The 26,731-nt window shown below is 41.5% G+C and overlaps 1 protein-coding gene across 1 annotated transcript in view; it reads left to right on the top strand.

The window, feature by feature from the left end:
• The window catches only part of LOC138967246 (uncharacterized), a 38,608-nt gene extending 14,333 nt beyond the window's left edge, over positions 1 to 24,275 (top strand). The window contains exons 2-3 of the mRNA XM_070339767.1: positions 10,745 to 11,696; positions 21,099 to 24,275. Coding sequence (XP_070195868.1) covers positions 10,964 to 11,696; positions 21,099 to 21,838 — 1,473 coding nt within the window. The 5' untranslated portion in view covers positions 10,745 to 10,963 and the 3' untranslated portion in view covers positions 21,839 to 24,275. The remainder of the gene's footprint in view (positions 1 to 10,744; positions 11,697 to 21,098) is intronic.
• Positions 24,276 to 26,731: the final 2,456 nt, after the last annotated feature.

The following is a 26,731-nucleotide window of genomic DNA, read 5'->3' as shown; positions in this document are numbered from 1 at the left end:
ATTGCATTTCAGCTTGGTGGCTTAAAAATTAATTAATGACTTTGGTCATTAAAAATCTGAAAATTGTAAAAAAAAAAATAAAAATTTATAAAACGATCCAAATTTACGTTTATCTTATTCTCCATCATTTGCTGATTCCAAAAACATATAAATATGTTATATTTGGATTAAAAACAAGCTCTGAAAATTAAATATATAAAAATTATTATCAAAATTAAATTGTCCAAATCAATTTAAAAACACTTTCATCTTATTCCTTGTCGGTTCCTGATTCCAAAAACATATAGATATGATATGTTTGGATTAAAAACACGCTCAGAAAGTTAAAACAAAGAGAGGTACAGAAAAGCGTGCTATCCTTCTTAGCGCAACTACTACCCCGCTCTTCTTGTCAATTTCACTGCCTTTGCCATGAGCGCTGGACTGACGATGCTACGAGTATACGGTCTTGCTGAAAAATGGCATTGCGTTCAGTTTCATTCTGTGAGTTCGACAGCTACTTGACTAAATATTGTATTTTCGCCTAACGCGACTTGTTACTTTTCTCTTTGAAATGAAACGATGAAAGGAAGAGAAATGGAAAGACAGGCATGTTGTTGGGACATAAACAGAACAGAGAACATAAGGGGGAAAAAAAACTGTGTTTCAACAATTTCAAGCAAGAAAATGTAAACACTAAACACTCCCGGCAGGGAAACACCTTAATTGACCTTGACCTTTGACTGTGTTTGAGATCAGTTATTTTCGTACTCGGCTTGTAAAATAAACAAAATAATATCCAAACAACAGCTATTTTAAGATAGGAGTGTGTGGAGAGACCTTGTATTCAATTATAGTAATCACTGAAAGACATAAAACTTAGTTCAGAAGCGAATCCTAGAACCCCCTAAATAAGAATAAGAATAGAATAAGAATACTTTATTATCTCATAGAGAAATTCAGGCGTGGTACATAACAATAGTACAAACAAGACATTGATTTTACATAAAACATATAGCACTATATAACAGGGCAGGTTATAGAAACACCTTCCACATACCTCTCTGGACATTCCTTGCAAATAATGGAAAATGTGTTGGCTAAACAATTCATTGTTTACGTAAATAATGCATTGTTTACGTAAATAATGATTTATTTAGCAACATTGCTGATTCTTTATAAACAATGTAATATAAGTCTAAATAATATATTGTTTACGTAAATAAATCATTATTTACGCAAACAATGAATTATTTACGTAAACAATGAATTGTTCAGGTAAATACTGAATTGTTTACGTAAACAAAAAATTATTTAGAATTGTTTTACATTGTTTATAAACAATTACTTATTTAGCACATGAGCTTCTAAATAATGATTATTTAGCTAAAACTGGTGAAAAAAACATGAAAAAGTATCCAAATAATTATTTGACAAACGGAATGCCATACATGAACTACTTCGACCGCCAAAAAGTTAGTTTTGATTGATTTTTTGAATGAAAATTCAACAGACACAGACGTGGCAAAAAAAATAGGCTATGGCCGAGAGCATACACTGATAATTGTCCAGAAATTTGTTTTCATCTGAAGAATCCATTTTCGAGCGCTAAAAATCAAAAACAAACCATCAACATAGGGGGCGTGAGGCGTGAGGCGTGATGTCCTACCAAAAAAAGACATTCCATAAAGATGTGTACCAAAAGTGTGACATGCATCGTGAAAATTGAAACTGTCTGAATAGGTTGTTTTTATGGTTACCTTATTCTTTCAATATCACACAAGCGCGCTGCCCACACGACTTACCACAACGTTTTTTCCCAAGCAAGTGACGAAAATGAGGCTGTATGAACGGAAACATCCTGCGGATGAACGGAAACGGAATCAGTTGACACACCGTGGTTACTAAGTGTTTTTGGAAGTGTATTTTGATAGTTCGGACTAAGTCTTCTGGCACTTTTTAAAGGCACAGTAAGCCTCCCGTAAACCATCACAGATACGGTCAGGCTTTTACACACAGTACAAGCACCCTTTCATTTAAACACTCACCGATTGAGAACATCCTAGGTACCCTCCGTAAAGAGCGAACAATTTTCAAAGAATTTATTTTTGCGTGGTTTATCTTACCCCTGAGCCATCGTGAACCCGTGTGATCCAGTTTCCCTTTTTCACAATGTTGTCATCAGTTAGTCATTTGAATGCGACTCGATGTCAGCTTATCTACAATAGCACGTTTTTGTGCACGAAACAAACGGCTGTGGTTCACAAGAACTCTAGCGATGGCTTTTGACTGTTGAGAGGAACGGCGATATGCCACATAAACCGTCGTCTGCTACGACCCTTGCGTGACCCTGCTTCCGGGCTTTTCTTTTTTCAAACTTTCACAACTTCGAATTGCACTGATCTTGTCTTGATGAAAACACGCTGTCAATTTATTATTTAGATTTTAAAAGTTAGGTCTAGCGCAAAAACGCACCACGGTCCAAAAACGTTCTGATTATCATCGATCCACGGCTATCGCCAGTTTAAGGGAAGTAACTCATTTTTGACCTGAGTTCAGGATGGGTCCAAAAAGTGTTCGAGACAATCTGCAAAATTAATTCTTAAAAAATTGCTCGCTCTTTACGTAGGGCACCTAGGATGTTCCCGTTTGGTGAGCGTTCAAATGGAAGGGTGTTTGTACTGTGTGTAAAAGCCTGACAGTATCTGTGATGGTTTACGGGAGGCTTACTGTCCGGGCGTGATTTCCGGGATATTCATAACAGCCGTCCAGCACCAAAACGAGGCGCCATTGTTGTAAAGGGCCAAGTCCACGAAAATAAATTCTTTGAAAATTTCTCACGCTCGACAGAAAGCAGCCAGGATGTTCCCGTTCGGTGAGCGTTTAAATGGAAGTATGCTTGTACTGTATGTAGACGCTCGGGGAGCTCTGTGATGGTTTACGGGAGGCTTACTGTGCCTTTAATCGAAAAGGAGATTTTGAGTGGGTATCTAAATCCGACCACCTCGCAGAGAATGCAAAACGCTGTACAAAATCCCATTAAAATCATTGATTGTTTACGTTTATGTTTCTTGAAAAATCGTATGAACACGGGAAGGTATCAGATTGTGTATTTATAATGTCCAGACAGTGAATCTTGTTTTGATAAAGTAAAAACCGCAACCACTCCATCCACTTCATGACAGGTGCGCGCACTCTTGTCTTACTAAACTGATGAATCGACACCAACATCGCAAGTGCGTGGATGCGTGCTTGTAAGTGTTTGCGAGCATGTAAGCCTCAGTAAGCTTAATAGTAATTAATAGAGTGTTTCGCTCACTGAAAGTCACGAAGTTGTGTGTTTGTGTGTGTACTACACGATCAAAACAAGCCTGAGAGAAACATTACGTTCACTGTCATTTAGTTCCGAGTAGATTTCGGTTGGATTTAGATACCCCCCGGTCGGATTTAGGTTCCCACACCTCCAATGTTTACCGACAAACGCTTCTTTAATAACGGAAAGTAACGACACAGGCACCTATTTAAAACACGAATTGCGTACGGAAAACGCCGGTCTTACCAGAGAAGACATATATTTGCTAAACTTTACGATGTAAAACAATGATCTCAATCGGTCGGAATTAGATACCCTTACCCTATGCCTTGTGTCTATCTTGTACTTGTACACTTTTAGATCTGCAAACTTGTTGTGCTACGATTACAGTAGTTCAGTTTGAGTAGGTATAGACAAAGATGTTCTTATCAACAAACAAAGCTAAAGTGGCAAGTTAACAAGCATACAGGCCTAAAAGGTAGAACAAGTCGCGTAAGGCGATAATACAATATTTAGACATGGGATTCAGAAAAAGTGATAATTAAGGAAAAAAAAAAGTGGGGGTCTGGGGGCCGCAGAAGGCCCCCAGTAGGGTCCAGGGGCAACGCCCCTGGTCGGGGTCTGGGGGCTTTGCCCCCAGAAGCTGAAGGTTTTTAGTATTTTAGACACACAAAAATGGCCCTGAAATGCATATTTCAGCTTAATCATAGCCCCCCCCCCCCCCCCCCCCCTCCCTTTCTCTTCCTTCCCATGTTTCTCAAATTAATTTTACGCTAAGACTCAAAATAAGGAGGGGAGAGAGAGAGAGAGAGAGAGAGGCGGGGATGGGGGGGGGGGGGGGGGGGGGGGTGGTGGTGGCGTGTGACGGTGTGGTTTCAATGTTCTTACCTTGTCGGTGCCAAACGACCCCAGTGACTGATTACACGACTGGGTTTTCAGGATAGTCAGGTGCTTGTTGCTTTTCAAGTGGCTTTTGAGGGCAGTCTTTCCATTGGAACCGTAGTTGATAACATTAACATCGTTGCACAAAGTGCACTAAGCTTTTCCCGGCAAGTTGATTTTAGCAAAAGCATCGCCAACTTTCAGTTTCACGTCTTGTGTCTTCTGGCCTTTCTCGTATTTCCAGCTCAATGATACAACTTCATCGAGCCAGTCGAATCTCCAGAGATTTTTCTTGTACTTCTGCTGGTCAATTTCCCGGGATAGAACGGTTTCGTCTCGCTTTAGCTTCCTCATCATTTTGGCAAGTGGCTCAAAGCGATGTAAAAATGGCGCCGAATCATTCTCATACGGTATGCTTTAGCTTATACTGAATCCCCGATAGCTACGTTGAAACGGTGACTGTAGGAGACAAAGACACAGAGCGCGTTCCCATACGGATCGACCAGCAACAGTCTGACCGTTTTAGGAACCAACCGTTCAAGAATAGTATGGAATGGAGCGTCGCGATCAGCGGACCGGCCAAAAAACTTGGGTCTTTACCTACATATACCCCAACATTTTCTCAGCGGATTTGCACGAATCTCAAGAATGATCCCTGGAGCCTAAAAATTTACGGAATTCCGTAATTTTACGGAAGAATCCCATGTCTGAATATTTAGTCAAGTAGCTGTCGAACTCACAGAATGAAACTGAACGCAATGCCATTTTTCAGCAAGACCGTATACTCGTAGCATCGTCAGTCCAGCGCTCATGGCAAAGGCAGTGAAATTGACAAGAAGAGCGGGGTAGTAGTTGCGCTAAGAAGGATAGCACGCTTTTCTGTACCTCTCTTTGTTTTAACTTTCTGAGCGTGTTTTTAATCCAAACATATCATATCTATATGTTTTTGGAATCAGAAACCGACAAGGAATAAGATGAAAGTGTTTTTAAATTGATTTGGACAATTTAATTTTGATAATAATTTTTATATATTTAATTTTCAGAGCTTGTTTTTAATCCGAATATAACATATTTATATGTTTTTGGAATCAGCAAATGATGGAGAATAAGATAAACGTAAATTTGGATCGTTTTATAAATTTTTATTTTTTTTTTACAATTTTCAGATTTTTAATGACCAAAGTCATTAATTAATTTTTAAGCCACCAAGCTGAAATGCAATACCGAAGTCCGGGCTTCGTCGAAGATTACTTGACCAAAATTTCAACCAATTTGGTTGAAAAATGAGGGCGTGACAGTGCCGCCTCAACTTTCACGAAAAGCCGGATATGACGTCATCAAAGACATTTATCAAAAAAATGAAAACAACGTTCGGGGATTTCATACCCAGGAACTCTCATGTCAAATTTCATAAAGATCGGTCCAGTAGTTTAGTCTGAATCGCTCTACACACACACACAGACACACACACACACGCACACACGCACATACACCACGACCCTCGTTTCGATTCCCCCTCGATGTTAAAATATTTAGTCAAAACTTGACTAAATATAAAAAGGACTACGGAAAAAATGTTGAGCCTCACAAACACAGTGTGGTGGAAAATGTAAAAACTGAATCCCCACCTCCATCGCCCGCTTTTTCGCGTATTGGTACTGCCTACTTATTGTCAACGTTATTTGATGTTTGTATTACTTTTGTGGGAGAAAGAACATTCTGTCTACATTGCATATCTGCAGAGAACTTTTCTAGTCCCATGGACTTTTGACTTTTTGTTATTTTTTGAAATAACCAGGTGTCTTCTGATTTAGTGAAAATGGGCACATACAGATAACGGCAAACATTCTACAGTAGGAATATAGTAGCCGCTTGCTAGATAACTGTGGGGGGAAGTGAATGGAATACGTATTAGAACATAGCAAGAAATTAAAGATTAAAGCACTTTGGTATGCTTTATACCGTCTTTTTTAAATTAATTTTACTTCACGCAATTTAAGTTTTTTCATATAGAGAAGTAAAAAAAAAAGTGCCTCAAAGATATTTGGAGTTCCTTAAAATTTGATATGTTGTGGCCCAATCATTTCTCGAGCTATGGTGACAATGTGAATATCAAGTCTCATGCCAAACAATGAAACTGCAAGCAGTTTCCTAAATTTCGCGTTCATTTTACATTCCCCACACTCATAGACATCAACACACTTCAGAGATGCAAGCGCGCAGAGCTTTCATATTACGAATACTTACAGCCTACGGTGTCAAAAATGTGTTGTTTACCAACATTCCATGACCTTGACACAAGGTCACAGGCGAGTTCCGAAACTTTGTAACCATTCGGAATTTTGCAAAAACACAAACAGAAAAAGATTAAAAATCTATACTAAAAGCGTTGCAAATTTTGTTTATTATCCGGAAAATATAAGATATGCATTGTTTGAATGGAATGCAGCAAGAATTGTGCAGTACAAAGAAGTTTGCACGGTTTTATAGGGCATTTCATATGCATTTTGTGTAGCGCTATCGCAGTTTTAAATTTTAAAGAAGTAAAAACAAAGCCTGGGAGATGTTCAATATGCCTTAAAATGTGATATGTTGTGGCCCACTATTTTCTAGAGCTATTGTGAAAATAAGAACATCAAGTCCAATGCCAAAGAAATGAAGTGCAGGCTGTTTCCCAACCCTACCACCTAAATTTCGCGGTCGTCATTTTGCATTCACCACATTCATAGACATCAACACATTTCAGAGATAAAAGCAAGCAGAGCTTTCATATTTCATATTTGGCATACTTATAGCCAACGGTGTCAAAAATATGTTTACTAACATTCCATGACCTTGACCTTTACACAAGGTCACAGGCGAGTTCCGAAACTTTGTAACCATTCCGTATTTTGCAAACACACAAACAGAAACAGATTTAACATTCATACCGGGAGGGTTGTAAAATTCGGAAAATCGAAGATATGCATTGTTTGAATTGAATGCAGCAAGAAATGTACAGTACAAAGAACACGGTGGAGACACGTTACGCCCAATATACGTACCAAGACCGGTTGTTACGCCCGATTTTGTACCCAGAAGGGTAAACTTAAGCGATGTGAAGGTATACTGGCTAGAATTTTATTACAGAAAAGAATCAGAAGCGTACTAAAAACAGACAAGTTCAGTTATGGTTGTGAATGTTTTCTGCACTAAGCAGTGTTTTTTGTTTGAAATTTAGGCGTGCTATTTAAGCACAAACACTCAAAAAAACTTGATTTCAGCGAAAATGTGACTACGTTAGAGAGAAAAATTGTAAAACACTACAGAAACGCAGTTCATTGGATTGATATCCACAAACATTTTTTTTAGACTCTCTTTAAAGGTACTGAACTTGTCAAATCCAGGTGCACGGAGCCCCTGGGGCTTTTAGTCATACCTCAGGCAGCTATCTGTTAGAAGAACTACCAAGTTTCATTGACTTGCACCCAAAGAGTCAAGAACTGCGATTTTTTTACGAATTAATTTCGTACTCGGACCCGGCTGGTCTTGACCTATTTTTGGATCTAAATTTAGATCAGGTAGATCACCACATCATGCACAAAAAGACACGTCACTAGCAAACTATGTCAGACGTCATCATGAGTTTGTGTAAAACAAAATGGAGGCCGGAATCACTCAGTTGAATCGAACTCCGACCAAACATCACGTAATAACTAGGTTAATTTATGCACTCGCGTGAACAAGAAACTGTCGAGCTTCACAGATGTCGTCGTTGGGTAGTTTTGGGTTTGTTTTACTACCATAGGAGGATTTGTGAACTGTAAATGCACTCAGCTGCAACAAAAACGCAAAACGAAGGCTGTGAGCTGCACTGTGCCTTTAACTTTATGGGAAAAGGCCCGCATAAGGACTAGATATATCGTGAAGAAGTACGAGAACAAAATAAAAGGGTACCCATGTGCTTAACGTTACGCGCCCCAGCCTTTTCCATTTTCTGTCTGTTACGGGCCCCAGTCTTCCCCTGTTACGGGCCCCATGTATTAAAACTTTTCTCTAACATCCATGTTTATACATTTTATTGCTTTATCTGAAACCAAAGGTGCTAGTTTTACGTGACAGTAGTGTCATTTTAGTCAAGTAACTCGGGCAAGAAACAATCTTTTCTACAGAATGAAAAAAATAGAACGCTCGATCGTAAGGCTCTTATCAAAACAAACATTTCGTCAATTTAACTGTAGTGGCCCACAACGAGTAAACGTAGACATCTACTCAAAACATTTCCTCAAATGCCTGATGACGGAAAGATATAGTTTTCTGACTGTAACATTTGCCACAATCAGAACACTGGAACATCTGAACAGTCCTCTTTGCCTGTGGATGATAATACTGGCGTTGGTTCAGTTTCAACCTCTTCTGTTGCGCTGATGTCGAGGAAGCTCTCGATGATCACACCTGAGATCTCCATCCCCATGTTGAAAACAACAACTCCGAACCCATGGAAAATTGACAGAGAGATAGAGAGAAAGTCCTTGGAAAAACTGAGTGTGACTGCCTGTCATTTTTGACTCACATGCGAAGCAAAAGTGAGTCTATGTACTCACCCGAGTCGTCCGTCCGTCCGTCCGTCCGGAAAACTTTAACGTTGGATATTTCTTGGACACTATTCAGTCTATCAGTACCAAATTTGGCAAGATGGTGTATGATGACAAGGCCCCAAAAAACATACATAGCATCTTGACCTTGCTTCAAGGTCAAGGTCGCAGGGGCCATAAATGTTGCCTAAAAAACAGCTATTTTTCATATTTTTCCCATTTTCTCTGAAGTTTTTGAGATTCAATACCTCACCTATATATGATATATAGGGCAAAGTAAGCCCCATCTTTTGATACCAGTTTGGTTTACCTTGCTTCAAGGTCAAGGTCACAGGAGCTCTTCAAAGTTGGATTGTATACATATTTTGAAGTGACCTTGACCCTGAACTATGGAAGATAACTGTTTCAAACTTAAAAATTATGTGGGGCACATGTTATGCTTTCATCATGAGACACATTCGGTCACATATGATCAAGGTCAAGGTCACTTTGACCCTTATGAAATGTGACCAAAATAAGGTAGTGAACCACTAAAAGTGACCATATCTCATGGTAGAAAGAGCCAATAAGCACCATTGTACTTCCTATGTCTTGAATTAACAGCTTTGTGTTGCATGACCTTGGATGACCTGGTCAAGGTCACATGTATTTTGGTAGGAAAAATGTGTAAAGCATGTGAGTCGTATGGGCTTTGCCCTTCTTGTTCACCGATATAAATGACTAAAGATGTCAGAGTTAAACGCGATATGACTGGGGCGCGTAACAACAGCGAAATATACTTTTGCGGGGCCCGTAACAAGCTTGATTCTGGGGACCGTAACACGACACACAAACATTCTTCATTTTACCCCCCTTTCATTTTGATTAGAAACATAAAATTAACTCTGTTAGATTTGTGTGATTTTTTCTTTGTTTTCGCACATAATTTTAGTCTGTAAGTAGCCCACATTTCATGTTTTCCGATGAACAGTCAATGCACTAAATTCCCGAGTGAAAGACGCGGTATTTTTGATTTTCTCGCCAACAAAACAAGATCTATATCGGTTTAGATTATACTACCAAGTGGCAGAGGCATTTAGTAGTTTATGCGTATATAGTTTGATGTCAACTTTGACGAAATGCCTGAGATAGTCTAATTTAAGTGAGCATACCCGCACGCCACGTACATGTCCTGGGTACAAAATCGGGCGTAACAACCGTCTGGGTACGTTTATTGGGCGTAACGTGTCTCCACCGTGAAGAAGATTCCAATGATTTATAGTCTTTTTACATACATTTTGAATGGTGGCAGGTGCTATTGCAGTTTTTCAGTTAAAGAAGTAAAAACAATGCCTCTGAGAAATTGAAATGACTTAAGGTTTGATATGTTCTAGCTAATTTATTTCGTAAGCTATGGTAAACATTTTAACATCAAGTCCTTGACCAACAAATGAAACTACAGGCATTTCCCACCCCTTCCTGCAACAGTTTCCTCTTTTTGAATCATATTTTAATTTTCATGCAGTTGTGCTTTCTCAACGCCCAATGAAACCGTAGACACTATATACATACAGTTTTACATGTTTACGATAACAAAAATTCAAGGCTAACTGCGGGGACGCTGTCTTGATAAACTCCATCACTCAACACGCTGGTACACCGTTAATCCTTTTGGGCAATTATTAATGACTTCACTTAGAGTTCAAAATTCAGTTCTCATCCAAAGCAAGGGGACACTGCGCCCTTCGCTTTGTTGTAGTTGCGGCAGAACTTTTAGAACAATCTTACTTGCAAAGATTGCGTCCATGGTCCTACCTTGGATAGTCAGTCTTCCCTTGGACACGGTCTTTCTCTGCAGTCAAGCTTACTTATCAATACAGTTCTCACAACTTTGAAATTATACTCGCACCATAGAAAATTCAGAGCAGACAACATAAGATTAGACTAAATGAGCTAAAGCGCTTGCTTCTGTTAAAAGCATCCTATACGAGAATATGATCAAGTTGGGTTGTTTCAGATCTGACCGGGTGGAAGGCTGACGAAATTGCCACGTTGTATGCCGGCAGCAGTACAAGCAACTGACCTGTGGATTACTGTGACAACAACAAACACATTCACACACAATCAAAAGATTCTTTACCAAAAACTGGAAGACAAGGCAGAAAATGACAAGCACGTCAGTTTGAACACTCATTCAGCGAAACCACAAATGACGTCCACTTATTGACGAGTAGTCATGACACAGCCGCACGTTTTCTGGCGGTTGTGCGCGATGAGACGAAGCTTGTTCTGTGCCCTGGCTTTTGTCGTGTCTGTAGCCACCGTCCTCTACTTCACAGCACAGACATCCCGCATCCACAATTTCACACAGATGCTACGCTTCCGCGCAGGCAAGGGCTGGGTGATGGAGTTCAGTGACCTCATAGGACCGTTAAATGACGTCAAGAAGTGTGACAGCGTCTTTCCCGGCATGCTGTACGGTCGCTGGGCACCGAAGGAGAACGTGAGCGAAGCGAGGAGAAAGTCGATGGACGAATACCTGGTGAATACACGCGGGGAATACAAAATCCCGCGGTCTCTGCAGAGATCGGACGGAAGATGCAGGAGTATGCCTTTCGACGGGGTGACCCGCCAAGACAGTTTCCTGTCGTTTCGCTCACTGTGCAACCCTAACGGACCCACCCCGTGCTGCTACCACGACCACTGCACCAACCGTACACTAGAGGACTGCGCATGCCCGACCTGCCTCGATACCAGGTCTCCTGTGCACGCGGAGCTCAGTGATTGGCTGCCTGAGCGCGCAGAGTGCAAACCACGTGAGATCTCTTCGCGCGAGGCGTGTGAACTCCTGAGTGGGACGACTCTGGTGTTGGCCGGGGATTCCTTCGTTCGTCACGTGTTTGTCGCTCTGGTCATGCTGCTCACTGACGATTTCCAGGACGGCGCTCTCAAACAGAATGCCCCTGCAAGTAAGGCACACACACATACACACACACACACACACACACACACACACACACACACACACACACACACACACACACACACACACACACATATACAGTCGTCTCCGCTTAGCTCGTCCCTCTCGGGACCGAAAAATTCGCGACGAGCTAACCGGCCGACGAGCTAAGCAGCGGACGAGGTAAACGGAGTCCAATTTCCCTGGGGGATATGCTGCGACGAGCTATCCGGCGAATTCGTCCAGACCAATATTAAAAGCACATAAACACTTGTAAACGGGTGTATCAGGTTCTGAGATAACTATCAATCTAGTAGATCATCCTCGAATAGCCCTTTGTTCACAACATGACATTTTACCGTGTCTACAAACCAGAAGTAATCCTTTCATCACCATGGAGTAGGAGCTATGATGTGCAATGGTCAAATGACGAATTTCTGTTCATAGACTCGGTAAGATGTTGATAGAGTTTATATTCGTTTCGCATATTGGGTTTGTAACATGTGTTACTATGAAAATAACAGAGAGATAGGCAGAAGAGAGAGAGAGAGAGAGAGAGAGAGAGAGAGAGAGAGAGAGAGAGAGAGAGAGAGAGAGAGAGAGAGAGAGAAAGAGAGAGAGAGATGTAAACCATGAAACAGAAAGCACATTTCTTGGGATTTTTTTTATTAAATCCAAAAATAAGCAGTCCAATGAGAAGAATTTTAAATGAAAAACCAAGTAAACACGGCGCCAGAAAAAAGTTAAACACACACAAACACACACGCAAAAAAAGCACTAACTCATTTGCGTGCTTACATACACACACACACAAAACACACACACACCATTTTCAAAAACATGCACATCAACAAAAAATCTGCGCAACAAAACCATAACAAACAAACAAAAAACTAAAACAAAAAAACAACAACAAAATGGAAGAAACTAAAAACTACGATCCAGCCGACTTGACTGACTTTGTCTTTTTCGGTGATCTGAGCTAATTGGTATGCACACACACACACACATGAACACACATACATGTACATGTACACACTCCCACTGTGTCCATACTTTCCTGTACATTAAGACGCTTATGCTTTCCGAATGTGAAAATTGAAACAAAGTAGCAAAATCAGATAAACAGCGCATGTTTTCTTCTTTGACATTCAATTCGAAAAGTCTGGCAGTTTATGGAACGTTCTTTTGTTACTGTCATCCTGTCAGAAGACGTCATCGCTGACGACACAATGTCGTTATGACGAGCTATCCGGCGTAAATGACGTCACACCATGCCTTGGGACTGGAAAGTTTGGTCGAGCAAAGCGGCGGACGAGCTAACCGGCGGACGAGCTAACCAGCTTAATTTTACAGATACAAAGAAGGACGTCAGCCCGGGGAAAAAATATGGCGACGAGCTAAACGGCGGACGAGCTAAGCGGGGTCGAGCTAAGTGGAGTCGAGTGTATATCAATATATATTTATATATAATATATCTCTGCTAAGAGATTTTAACAAATCTCAGAAGAAAAGTCTCTTCTGACTTTCAATTGTTTCTTTCACAACTTCTGATATTTTATATATGTATAGGTTACAACACGAGTGTTTTTTTTATATATGGCTTGTATTTCAGTCAAGACCCAGCGGATGAATATCATCGGGAGACACGAGCCTCTGGCGAGTGGCTCTCGATTGATATTCCCACTGGGTCTTGACTGAAATACAAGCCATATAAAAAACCACGAGTGTTGTAATCTGTATATCTCATTCTACCATCAAACACAAAGTGTAGACTACTAGCGGCACTGTTGCGATCTGTGCAGTGTAAAACAGTGTTGCCAGCGAGACTTAGCCCTTTTGCAACCTTAAACTAAGTGACCGTCGCTGAAAAAATAAAACGAATGAGTGCATCGATAAGTACGCGGTAACACTACTTTCAGACCATTTAAAAGCTTTAAGTAAAGGTTCATAAGTTGCAAGAAAGTAATGAAGTCGTATAGAAATTAATTTAGTTGAAGCGCACAATTCTTTTGTTTTGCGTTTCAGGTCGGCAGAACGGGCGAAACGGGTTTGGGACCCATTTGGCTTACTCGATTCAGAATCGATTCCACGTTGTTTTTCTCGAACGTGTGTAATTAGGCTTATTGACAGAGAAGCAAATTTTAGGGAACAAATATGTAGGTTTAGATTTAACCATTTGCTCCCTATTTGAAATGTATCTACGTGATAAACTGTTTTGCGAGTGTGTTTGCATGGATGAACTTAAACTGGTATGGGTGTGAGGAAAACGCGACCGACACGTCTGTCACCGCCGATTGATTGCATTTTGAAGGAATATGACTGGATTACGGAAAAATACACACATGTTAAGTTCTTGGATACCTTCATCGCCAATGTGGACTTACTGCAGAGCCAGGCAAAAGAGTAGACTTGCTCGCAAAACACGTGAAACAGCCGATATTTGATAGCGAAGTCCAACCGTGCCAGGTAAGGACGGTCTGACAGATTCTCAAAAGTCGTCTGCTAACGATGCAAGGGAGCGTACTCGTGTTTTTGTTTTGGTTCGCTAGCATCTGGTTATCTTGTAAGTTGAATGTTCGTTTTTTTCGACCTGCATTGCTTTCATAATGAAAGAAACGTTTGCTTATTGCATCTCATACATCAGATCAGTTCTGAGATTCATTTTTGCGTGCAACTGATATGGTTTTCTGAGCCGTGCAATACGATTTTGGAACTTCATACAAATGTGTCACATTGTTCGGCGCGAGGTCAAAGGTCGGGAGGAAAGTAGTTCTTTGCCCAAATCGGAATCTGCACTATCATATATTTTTTGGAGTCCATGATGTATTTATTGAGCTATAATTTGTATAAAAATACAACATATATACCCATACTGAAGTAACAGAGACAAAGAAGGGAGGTCATGGGATATATATATATATACTTACTAGAATGAATACCCGCTTCGCCGGGTAGCCGGCTTCGCCGGGAAGAAGTACTTAGAGCCGTACGCCGGCTTCGCCGGGTCCGAACAATGGACCCGCCAAGCTTAGGTCCCTCCCAGATTCGTGGAATGGGAACAGCACGAAAATGATTCAGTGGCCATAATGCCATTCCTGACCATATCGAGTCCCATCCTTGTCGACGAATGTAACCGTGTTAATCACCTTTGGAGGCGAACTCCACTCAAACAGGACTGAGCAAGTTAGAGCTTATCTCTAAGCCCTTTTGAACTGTTATGGCTTCACAAAGGAAGGCCAGTACATAAAATTACACAAAAGCCGCCAGACCACATCACAAACAGAACTGAACAATGCACAGGTGTTGCTCACATAGAGACACACACACACACACACACACGCACACACACAAACACAGAGAAGCCGTATCTATAGAGAGATAGATGACAGTGTATTTTTCGCGTGGCTATAAATTGATTCGACCTTTGCACTTTTACAGTGAGGATAATTTACGGGTCCAATTTACGTTCTGGACACTGCGGTGACCTTCTAAAAATAGTAACAGAACGCCGGGAATATCCGAAGATGCCCCCTTCATACTGTAGTGCACCACACGAAGGAAGGGAGGTAAACGCTGAAAACATGGAGAAGATGAGAAGATAAGGAAGAGTTACTTATAATGGTGAAATGAACACAAAAACCAAATTCGGTTCAGCGCTGCGCGCTGAGAGCACGTGTTAAAATATCTCATCGATGATATTGTGTCCGGGGTGTAGCTGAATACGGTGTCCAAATTTGAAAAAGATCCACCGAGAACTTTGGCTTTGGTGTGTCGGTATGGGGGCCCGGGTAGCTGAGGTGGAACCAAAATAGCTGAGGTGGAACCAAAATCGGTTCAGCGCTGCGCGCTGAGAGCACGTGTTGAAATATCTCATCGATGAGGTTGTGTCCGGGGTCTCTCTGAATAAGCCCACCAAATTTGAAGCAGATCCATCGAGAACTTTGGCCGTGCATCGCGAAGACACAGATACACAGACACACACACAGACACACAGACAGACACAAGTCGTATATATATATATATATATAGATGCTGTCCAGTGTTGTTTTAAATTAATGCTGTTGATCAGTTTGTTGATGCGTGTGTTGGTGTAAATGGCTGGATCGAAATGTTTCTTAACCGCAATGTCATCACAAATTCCCAACCTTGGGCAATTAAAGATTCTGTATTCTGTGTATTCTCTATTCTAAGAGGGTTCGACGTCACGCGAAGGAATTACTGAAAGTCTCGGTCATTGTTATTTTGAGCGGGCCGAGACTAGTTTTTTCTTCAAAATCGGCCATTTCCACGTACGTGCGAATGAGCAAAAGAAAGTGGTAATGTTGCTAAATTTAGCCCTCGACTTGGCCCTTCGGATTACTGTACAGTCCAGGGGCGGATCTGGGTTTTGAAAGGGGGGGGTGCAAAGTTCTTTTTTTTGTTTTGTGTATCTTATCAGCGATCGAAGGCGCGAAGCGCCGAACCGATGGCGCGAAGCGCCGAGCATGCTAGGGGGGTCCGAGGGCATGCCCCCCCGGAATTTTTTTTTAAAAAGGAAGCAAAATTGTGCAATCTGGTGCAATCTGAGCGAGTAAAGTGCTATTTTCAGGTGATACATTTTTCTTCTTTTTTTTTTTTTTTTTTTTTTGTCCCGCTGGGGGGGGGGGGGGGGGGGGTGCAATTGCACCCATTGCACCCCCCCCAGATCCGCCCCTGCAGTCGGTCGACTGCGGTTGTCTGCGGGTGACGGTGATTCGCTCATGAAACGCGCTTTTCGGTGACCCGGCGATCAACCACAGTGTCAGTCGGTTCACTGCTATCTTATGAAACTGGCCCCGTCTATGTTAAAACAAGTCGCGTAAGGCGAAAATACAACATTTAGTCAAGCTGTCGAACTCACAGAATGAATCTGAACGCACTGAATTTTTTCAGCAAGACCGTATACTCGTAGCATCGTCAGTCCACCGCTCGTGGCAAAGGCGGTGAAATTGATAATGCAGGAAGCGCGGTAGTGGATGCGCTGAGCAGGGTAGCACGCTTTTCTTTATCTCTATTCTTTTTAAACTTTCTGAGCTTGTTTTTAATCCAAACATATCATATCTATGTTTTTGAACCAGGAACCGACAAGGAATAAGATAAAATTGTTTTTAAATCGATTTTGAAAATTTCTTACATTTTTATATTTTGAAGATTCAGAGCTTGTTTTTATTCCAAATATAACATATTTACAGTTTTTGGAATCAGAAAATGATAAAAAATAAGATACAATAGTTCCTGGATTGTTTTATAACAAAAATAATTTTAATTACAATTTTCAGATTTTTAATGGCCAAAGTCATCAATTAATTTTTTAGCCTCCAAGCTGAAATGCAATACCAAATTCAGGCCTTCGTCGAAGATTGCTTGGCCAAAATTTCAATCAATTTCATTAAAAACTGAGGGTGTGACAATGCCGCCTCAACTTTTACAAAAAGCCGGATATGACGTCATCAAAGATATTATGGAAAGAAAAAACAAGTCGCGTGAGGCGAAATTACTACATTTAGTCAAGCTGTGGAACTCGCAGAATGAAACTGAACGTAGTCCGCCGCTAGTGCAAAAGGCAGTGAAAGTGACGAGCCTGTTTGGCGCGGTAGCGGTTGCGCTGTGCTTCATAGCACGCTTTACTGTACCTCTCTTCGTTTTAAGTTTCTGAGCGTGTTTTTAATCCAAACATATCATAAGAATCAGGAACCGACAAAGAATAAGATGAAATTGTTTTTGAAACGATTTCGGAAATTTAATTTTGATCATAATTTGTATATTTTTAATTTTCAGAGCTTGTTTTTAATCCAAAAATAACATATTTATATGTTTTTGGAACGCCTTACTCGAAGATTGCTTGTCCAAAATGAGCTTGACTAAATGTTGTATTTTCGCCTAACGCGACTTGTTACATTTAGTGAAGTTTTGACTAAATGTTTTAACATTGAGGGGGAATCGAGACGAGGGTCGTGGTGTATGTGTGTGTGTGTGTGTGTCTGTCTGTCTGTCTGTGCGTGTGTGTAGAGCGATTCAGACCAAACTACTGGACCGATCTTTATGAAATTTTACATGATAGTTCCTGGGAATGATATCCCCCGATTATTTTTTTCGATAAATGTCTTTGATGACGTCATATCCGGCTTTTTGAGGCGGCACTGTCACACCCTCATTTTTCAATCAAATTGATTGACATTTTTGTAAAGTAATCTTCGACGAAGGCCGGACTTCGGTTTGCATTTCAGTTTGGTGGCTTAAAAATTAATTAATGACTTTGGTCATTAAAAATCTGAAAATTGTAAAAACAAAAAAGAATTATAAAACGGTATTGCATTTTAGCTTGACTTGACTAAATGTAAACAAGTCGCGTAAGGCGAAATAACAACATTTAGTCAAGCTGTGGAACTCACAGAATGAAACTGAACGCACTGCATTTTTTCACAATGACCGTAGTCCGCCGCTTGTGCATAACGGAGTGAAACTGACGAGCCTGTTCAGCGCGGTAGTGGTTTCGCTGTGCTGCATAGCACGCTTTTCTGTACCTCTCTTCGTTATATTTAGTCAAGTTTTGACTAAATATTTTAACATCGAGGGGGAATCGAAACGAGGGTCGTGGTGTATGTGTGTGTGTGTGTGTGTGTGTGTGTGTGTGTGTGTGTGTGTGTGTGTGTGTGTGTGTGCGTGCGTGCGTGCGTGCGTGCGTGTAGAGCGATTCAGACCAAACTACTGGGCCGATCTTTATGAAATTTTACATGAGAATTCCTGGGATTGATATCCCCGAACGTTTTTCTCCTTTTTGACTCACATGCGTAGCAAAAGTGAGTCTATGTACTCACCCGAGTCGTCCGTCCGTCCGTCCGTCCGGACGTCCGGACGTCCGGACGTCCGGACGTCCGTCCGTCCGGAAAACTTTAACGTTGGATATTTCTTGGACACTATTCAGTCTATCAGTACCAAATTTGGCAAGATGGTGTATGATGACAAGGCCCCAAAAAACATACATAGCATCTTGACCTTGCTTCAAGGTCAAGGTCGCAGGGGCCATAAATGTTGCCTAAAAAACAGCTATTTTTCACATTTTTCCCATTTTCTCTGAAGTTTTTGAGATTGAATACCTCACCTATATATGATATATAGGGCAAAGTAAGCCCCATCTTTTGATACCAGTTTGGTTTACCTTGCTTCAAGGTCAAGGTCACAGGAGCTCTTCAAAGTTGGATTGTATACATATTTTGAAGTGACCTTGACCCTGAACTATGGAAGATAACTGTTTCAAACTTAAAAATTATGTGGGGCACATGTTATGCTTTCATCATGAGACACATTTGGTCACATATGATCAAGGTCAAGGTCACTTTGACCCTTATGAAATGTGACCAAAATAAGGTAGTGAACCACTAAAAGTGACCATATCTCATGGTAGAAAGAGCCAATAAGCACCATTGTACTTCCTATGTCTTGAATTAACAGCTGTGTGTTGCATGACCTTGGATGACCTTGACCTTGGGTCAAGGTCACATGTATTTTGGTAGGAAAAATGTGTAAAGCATGTGAGTCGTATGGGCTTTGCCCTTCTTTTTTCGATAAATGTCTTTGATGATGTCATATCCGGTTTTTCGTAAAAGTTGAGGCGGCACTGTCACACCCTCATTTTTCAATCAAATTGATTGAAATTTTGGCCAAGCAATCTTCGACGAAGGCCGGACTTCGGTTTGCATTTCAGTTTGATGGCTTAAAAATTAATTAATGACTTTGGTCATTAAAAATCTGAAAATTGTAAAAAAAAAAAAAGAATTATAAAACGATCCAAATTTACGTTCATCTTATTCTCCATCATTTTCTGATTCCAAAAACATATAAATATGTTATATTTGGATTAAAAACAAGCTCTGAAAATTAAAAATATAACAATTATGATTAAAATTAAATTTGCAAAATCGTTTCAAAAACTATTTCATCTTATTCCTTGTCGGTTCCTGATTCCAAAAACATATAGATATGATATGTTTGGATTAAAAACACGCTCAGAAAGTTAAAACGAAGATAGGTACAGTAAAGCGTGCTATTATTATTATTATTATTATTATTATGAACATTTGTGCGCCTAATCTAAATATAGCCCTAGGCGCTTACAAAATATACAATACATAGCGAACATTATACGAAACACAAATCGACAAGGACCAAGACACTCGGACTCATACACTCGCAGACAGACGCACAGCGAGGACGCGACGCACTCACTCATACCAACTACAGGCACATGCATTCTGAAGACGGAAAAACAGTCATAAAATAAATAAATACATTATTGGATACATAAAGTTAGTTGAGAGAAGAAGAATAGAGCTGGAAAGGGAAGAAGAAGGAGAGAGAAAGAGACAGATTAAGGACCAGCAGGAGAGGGGGATGGGTGGACTAGTGAGGGAAGAGGTGTGTTTTGAGTGAGGTTTTGAATGATGGCATAGATGTGGAGTGCCTGAGTGAGTGCGGGAGTTGGATGGGGCCTGGTAAGAGGGGTGCATTTGAATTTCACGCATTTGAAAAATGTTTTCGTCTTCCCACATTTGATTTTCCCGCATTTGGTGGTTTGAATTTCACGCATGTGACTGTGAGCTTTTGAAATTCACGCATGTGAGCTTTTGAAAATCACGCATGTAGTGTATGCGTTGGGGTGTGTGTATATATGAGATAGAGTTGCTCGTGACCGATGATGAGTCTCAATTCACCTTGAAATGAGTTGAAACATTTAAGTTTTCTATTAGATGAGATGGTAAATTCTTCAAGAGGTGAATGAAGAATCGTTCTGACAGTGTATGTCTTCAATTCTTTCACATACTCAATGGCGAAATGAGCCGTGTAGTTGAACTGAATTGTGATTTGTGAGTTGTGAGCGAACCGTCGTGACGTATAAACTCCCACGGATTTCCCATGTATTCGTGTCTTCCTGAATTGTGATTTGTATTCACGCGTCTATACACGGGACTCACTCACGAACACACCGATGCAGGGGGGATACGTGCATGCGTGTGCATGCGTGTGCGTGAAATTCAAATGACAAGTAAGGAGAGATTTTAACTGGAAACCTGCGTGAAATTCATGTGTTAAGAAATGCGAGAAATTCATAGCGTGAAATTCAAAAGTGCGTGAAATTCAGTTGCACCGGGTAAGAGAAGGTGCGCAGCCGCGCCAAACAAGCTCGTCACTTTCACTGCCTTTTGCACTAGCGGCGGACTACGTTCAGTTTCATTCTGTGAGTTCCACAGCTTGACTAAATGTAGTAATTTCGCCTTACGCGACTTGTTTCGTCATCTTGATGGGGAGGGGGGGTGGGGGGAGGCATACTAATCTTTAATGCTCTCATCCTGGTTCTTACACTTTCGTTTTCTGTGTCCAAAACATCCAGACATACAACAGATCTGTCGGGGCATGTACCAGATCAACGGGATACGGTGCCGCGACATCCTCGACCAGAACCGAACGCTGTGCAACGGAACGGTCACAGCCACTTACCTCGAGATCATGATAGTTGAAACAGGCCACTTTCTTCTACCTTACATAGACAATCTACACACTCGCAAACAGCGGGTGTTGCTTTTAGCCGGGCTGGGCATTCACAACAACTTCAGGACAGCCCTGGTGTGGCCATCATTCCTCCAACCTCTGGTTAAATACTTCACGAATTCCACATCATCATCGTTAGCGTCAATGAAGGTCGGTGGTTCAGAAGGAGCGAGCATGGCGTCTCTGTTTGACCTGAGCAAAAAATACGGCGTGGGAAACGCTACCCCTCCCTTAATCCTTGGATCAAACAAACTTCCTTCTTCTCCCCCTGCGCAACCGAAAAAGAAGGCGACGCCATCTTCCTTACGACCTTGGCCCAAGTTCATATGGGCTGGTTCGCATGCGCCAGGGTTGCTCAAAACGCCCGTATATTCGGCGCAGTCGTACCAGGGTGTGAAGCTCTATAACCAGGCGATCGCTCGGCGGTTGGAGCCTCTGGGAATTCCTATCTTGGATTCCTTCAACATGACGGCGCCTTTACATTCTGTGGACGGTACGCATTATGGGTATGGGGCGAATCATCTCAAGGTGCAGGTCTTGCTCCACTGGGTCAAGGAGCGACAGGACCGAGGAGAGTGGTGATCTTCTTCTTATTCTTTCTCGTTCATGGGCTGAAACTCCCACGTTCACTCATGTTTTCGCACGAGTGGGTGTTTACGTGCATGACCGTTTTTACCCCGCCATTCAGGCAGCATACGCCGATTTTGGAAGAAGCATGCTGGGTATTTTTGTGTTTCTATAACCCACCGAACTCAGACATGGGTTACAGGATCTTTTTCGTGCGCACTTGGTCTGATCTTGTGCTTGCGTGTACACACGAAGGGGGATAAGGCACTAGCAGGTCTGCACATGCGTTGACCTAAGAGATCGGAAAATTCTCCATCCTTAACCGACAAGGCGGCTGCGGTCGGGATTCGAACCCGCGACCTTCCGATTAGAAGGCCGATGTCTTATTCCTTATTCACTACGCCACTGCGCCCGTCTTAGTGGTGATCAGTATTGAAAGGCGCATAGGGTTAGAGACAACAACAAACAAACAAGTCGCGTGAAGCGATATAAAATCATTTAGTCATTCGTTATCAAACTATAACGATCAATAACCAAACAAACAGTCATTGCCGAGACTATACCTTCAGATAGTCTCGACTGACGAAGACTGAGGCGGGTCACGCGAAGCAATGGCCACTGCGACCGTAGTACTTACTGAACCTATTTTCTTCCATTCTGAGCACATATTTAGAGTAAACACAGGGCCTAGCATTGTAAGCCGTTCGGCGTACTTTACGCCGAAATAACATCACCGGTACGCGGAACTCGATTTTGTGTACGCCGAAATGCAAAAACCTGTTATTCCCAAACGGTAAACCCAAACAGTCCCAGCTTTCGTTTTGTGCTCCGTTCGGTTCGGTTTGACAGTTTGCTTGAGCACGCACTTCCTCTGGCATCGCGCGAGCATGCTTTGTGCCGGTGTTTTGTGGCTCTAGACTTGACATAATGTCTCGAAGCGACATTGTTGAACGTGGTCAACCATTCAGTGACAAAGAATCCAGGTATTCCTGGAAGTGGGAATGGCTGGATTTCGTTCCGAAGGCGGAAGGCAAGTCAGAAGAAGTAATGTGCCGATACGGACTATGGCTCAGAAAGGTTGCTATTTCTGGCAAAGCATACTGTGCCGGAAAGAAATATTTTACGCGAACAAGGGCTTCGCAAGGCCAAGCAGTTCAAACTTGAATCTTTTTCAAAAAACAATAAGCCAAGAAGGATCATCTCACAACATCTGCTAAAGACATTTCCACTTTCCAGTGTGTAAATGTTTTTTTAACAACTTCAGTTTGTTCTCTGTGTATAGTTTTCAACATTTTCAACTTAAGCAAAGGAGGGACATGCTTTATGCCTGAGACTGTGTATAGTTTTCAACAACTTTAAGACAAGGAGTGACATTGCTGACATTGAGTGACATTGTGTTTGTTTGAAGAAGGTAAGCACTTTTAGGCCAAATAACACAAGATTGTCAATGTCAGTTTTCTTGTTTTCTGTCTGTGTTTTGCTTGTTGGTGAAGGCATCATTTATTTGCTCAGTCTTCTTTGGGGGAGATCATTTTAGGTAAAAAATCTAAAAAAAATCTTCAAATTCAGGGGGCTTTGCCCCCCGGACCCTACTGGGGGCCTCCTGTAAGCTGAACTCACTTTTTCCAATGCTAGGCCCTGAAACATGACATATTTATATATTTTCGAATTTACGAGAAGATGAAGAATACAATGCGATCATGTTTTTATCTGTAACGGAACATTAGATTTTAATGACAACTTTAATGAGCAAACTAATTGACTAACTTTTAAGTTTCCGAGCTGAATTGCAATCCCATAGTCCGGACTTTGTCGAAGATTGCTTGACCAAATTTTCAATCAATTTGGTTGAAAAATGAGGGCGTGACAGTGAGGCCTCAATTCACTAAAAGCCGGATATGACGTCATCAAAGATATTAATTGAACGTCTGGGGATATCATATCCAGGAACTCTCATGTGAAGTTTCATGCAGATCGGTTTAGTAGTTTTCTCGGAATCGTTCTACCACGACCCTCGTCTCGATTCCCAGTCTATGTTAAAACATTTAGCCAAAACTTGACTAAATGTAAAAAGAACGGAGAAAAAAAGAAAAATTAATGAAAAGGCACATCTTGTTTAATAAGACCTTTTTAGAGCAGAGTAAACTTCAAGGAGAAACCGATGATGGTACCACCTATTAAATCCGTAGAAACATCGATGGATAATCTTGTTTTATCAAATAAAGAAGTCGCAGATGTAATTGGTAATTTAGGCGTGAATAAAGCAGATGGCTCTGATCGCATACATAATAGACTCTTGAAGTTGAAGGTAAGTTTGTCTGTCATATAATTATTAGAACCACTTACATTGTTGTTTAACCGTTCGTTACATGAAGACCTGTATATTTCCCTCGATTTGGAAAATCGCTCATGTTACAACTTACACCTATTTTTAATAAAGGAGAAAAACATGTATGTCGAAATTATCGTCCAATTTCTCTTCTCAGTTGTGTTTGAAAAGTTTTTAGAAAAGTGTGCATCTGTGTGTGGATCTGTGTGTGTGTGTGTGTGTGTGTTCGTGTGTGTTCGCGCGTGTGTGTGCGCGTGCGTGCGCGCGCGAATGTGTGTGTGCGTGTGTGTTCTTGTGTGCGTGCTTGCATGTGTTTAGTGCGTGCGTGCGGGCTTACGTGTAAGCGTGCACGCGCTTTGTTTTGTGTTTAGCACTTTGCTGACATGTGAACCGCAGACATATATTTTCAACCACGTAGCTCCTTGTTCCTGAGTGATACAAAGAACGGGTATAATAAAATGGGGGAAAATGTGAATGCATTTTCCAGTGTTGCTGAATACGGTTGATTGCATTATGCCGACTGCTGGCGGTGTGAATGTGTGACTGACGCTACAGCAGACGAGATATGTCAATGTTATCGTGTACACTTCAGCAAATTGTCTTCTTTGTCGAAGTAAGAATTACAAGAATATGAACGTAGAGCAGCTTCGACTGACTTGGATGAATTAAATATTGATGATAACAATGGTATCGATTATTTCTATGGCGCAAAGCCTACTGTAGTGCTTAGCGCCTTACAATACTGAGGTCTCGAGAGAGTGGAAAAAACACCTCACTTTATGCATTGATAAAAACATCCATTATTTGAAATATGCGTTTTTGTTCACACAAAATGACTGATGTACAGGACGGTTAATACACTAGTCACTAGGCACTTGATATAAAAAGGTAAACACGCACTCAATGACCAGTTTTCCGAAGAGAGTCAGATCTAATACCCCCATTTTACACAACCGTTCTAGGTCCCGTTCCCGTACCGACCAAGGACGGTTGCCACAACAATGGAACACTGCGCAAACGGCCGTTTTTGGCATCTTTGAGCAGCGTCTGACCATAGTGGCAGCCGTCCCCAGGACGGCTGGGAACGGAAGCTAGAACGGATGTGTGGAATGTGGGTATGACAACTCAGTGTGTGAGAACGCTACCCGTTGTTTTAAGTATTGCATTATTCTCATTCCCGAGTTAACTGCACCACTCAAAACTGTGTCAACTGGCTAGTGGATCGTCATTGCCTTAATGCTGTATGACGTGTGATATTTTGTATCTATATATATATACGACTTGTGTCTGTGTGTTTGTGTGTTTGTGTATTTGTGTAATCCCCATGCACGGCCAAAGTTCTCGATGGATCTGCTTCAAATTTGGTGGGCTTATTCAGAGAGACCCCGGACACAACCTCATCGATGAGATATTTCAACACGTGCTCTCAGCGCGCAGCGCGGAACCGATTTTGGTTCCACCTCAGCTATTTTGGTTCCACCTCAGCTACCCGGGCCCCCATACCGACACACCAAAGCCAAAGTTCTCGGTGGATCTTTTTCAAATTTGAACACCGTATTCAGCTACACCCCGGACACAATATCATCGATGAGATATTTCAACACGTGCTCTTAGCGCGCAGCGCTGAATCGATTTTTGTTTTTGTGTTTATTTCACCATTATAAGTAACTCTTCCTTATATTCTCATATTCTCCAGGTTTTCAGCGTTTACCTCCCTTCCTTCGTATGGTGCACTCATAGTGAGTGGAGCGTCTTCGGATATTCCCGGCGTTCTGTTACTGTTACTATTTTTGGAAGGTCAACGCAGTGTACAGAACGTAAATTGGACCCGTAAATTATCCTCACTGTAAAAGTGCAAAGGTCGAATCAATTTATAGCCACGCGAAAAATACACTGTCATCTATCTCTCTATAGATACGGCTTCTCTGTGTTTTTGTGTGTGTGTGTGTGTGTGTGTGTGTGTCTCTACATGAGCAACACCTGTGCATTCTTCAGTTCTGTTTGTGATGTGGTCTGGCGGCTTTTGTGTAATTTTATGTACTGGCCTTCCGTTGAGAAGCCATAACTTGCTCAGTCCTGTTTGAGTGGAGTTCGCCTCCAAAGGTGATTAACACGGTTACATTCGTCGACAAGGATGGGACTCGATATGGTCAGGAATGGCATTATGGCCACTGAATCATTTTCGTGCTGTTCCCATTCCACGAATCTGGGAGGGACCTAAGCTTGGCGGGTCCATTGTTCGGACCCGGCGAAGCCGGCGTACGGCTCTAAGTACTTCTTCCCGGCGAAGCCGGCTACCCGGCGAAGCGGGTATTCATTCCAGTTCATTATATACGTTGTTTTATTGTATTGTACATGTTGTGCAAGATCTGTGTATTTTGACGTACACACACATCGCATACACAAACAGACGGACAGACAAACAGACGGACAGACAGACAGACAGACAAACAAACAAACAAACACACACACACACACACACACACACACACACACACACACACACACACACACACACACACACACACACACACACACACACACGTGCGAATAAAAACTTTTAAAAAACAAAAACAAAA

This window comes from Littorina saxatilis, linkage group LG5 (genome assembly GCF_037325665.1).
Source record: "Littorina saxatilis isolate snail1 linkage group LG5, US_GU_Lsax_2.0, whole genome shotgun sequence".
NCBI lineage: Eukaryota > Metazoa > Mollusca > Gastropoda > Littorinimorpha > Littorinidae > Littorina > Littorina saxatilis.
Note: the sequence above shows the minus strand (reverse complement) of the source record. Positions and strands in the feature narration are given on the sequence as shown.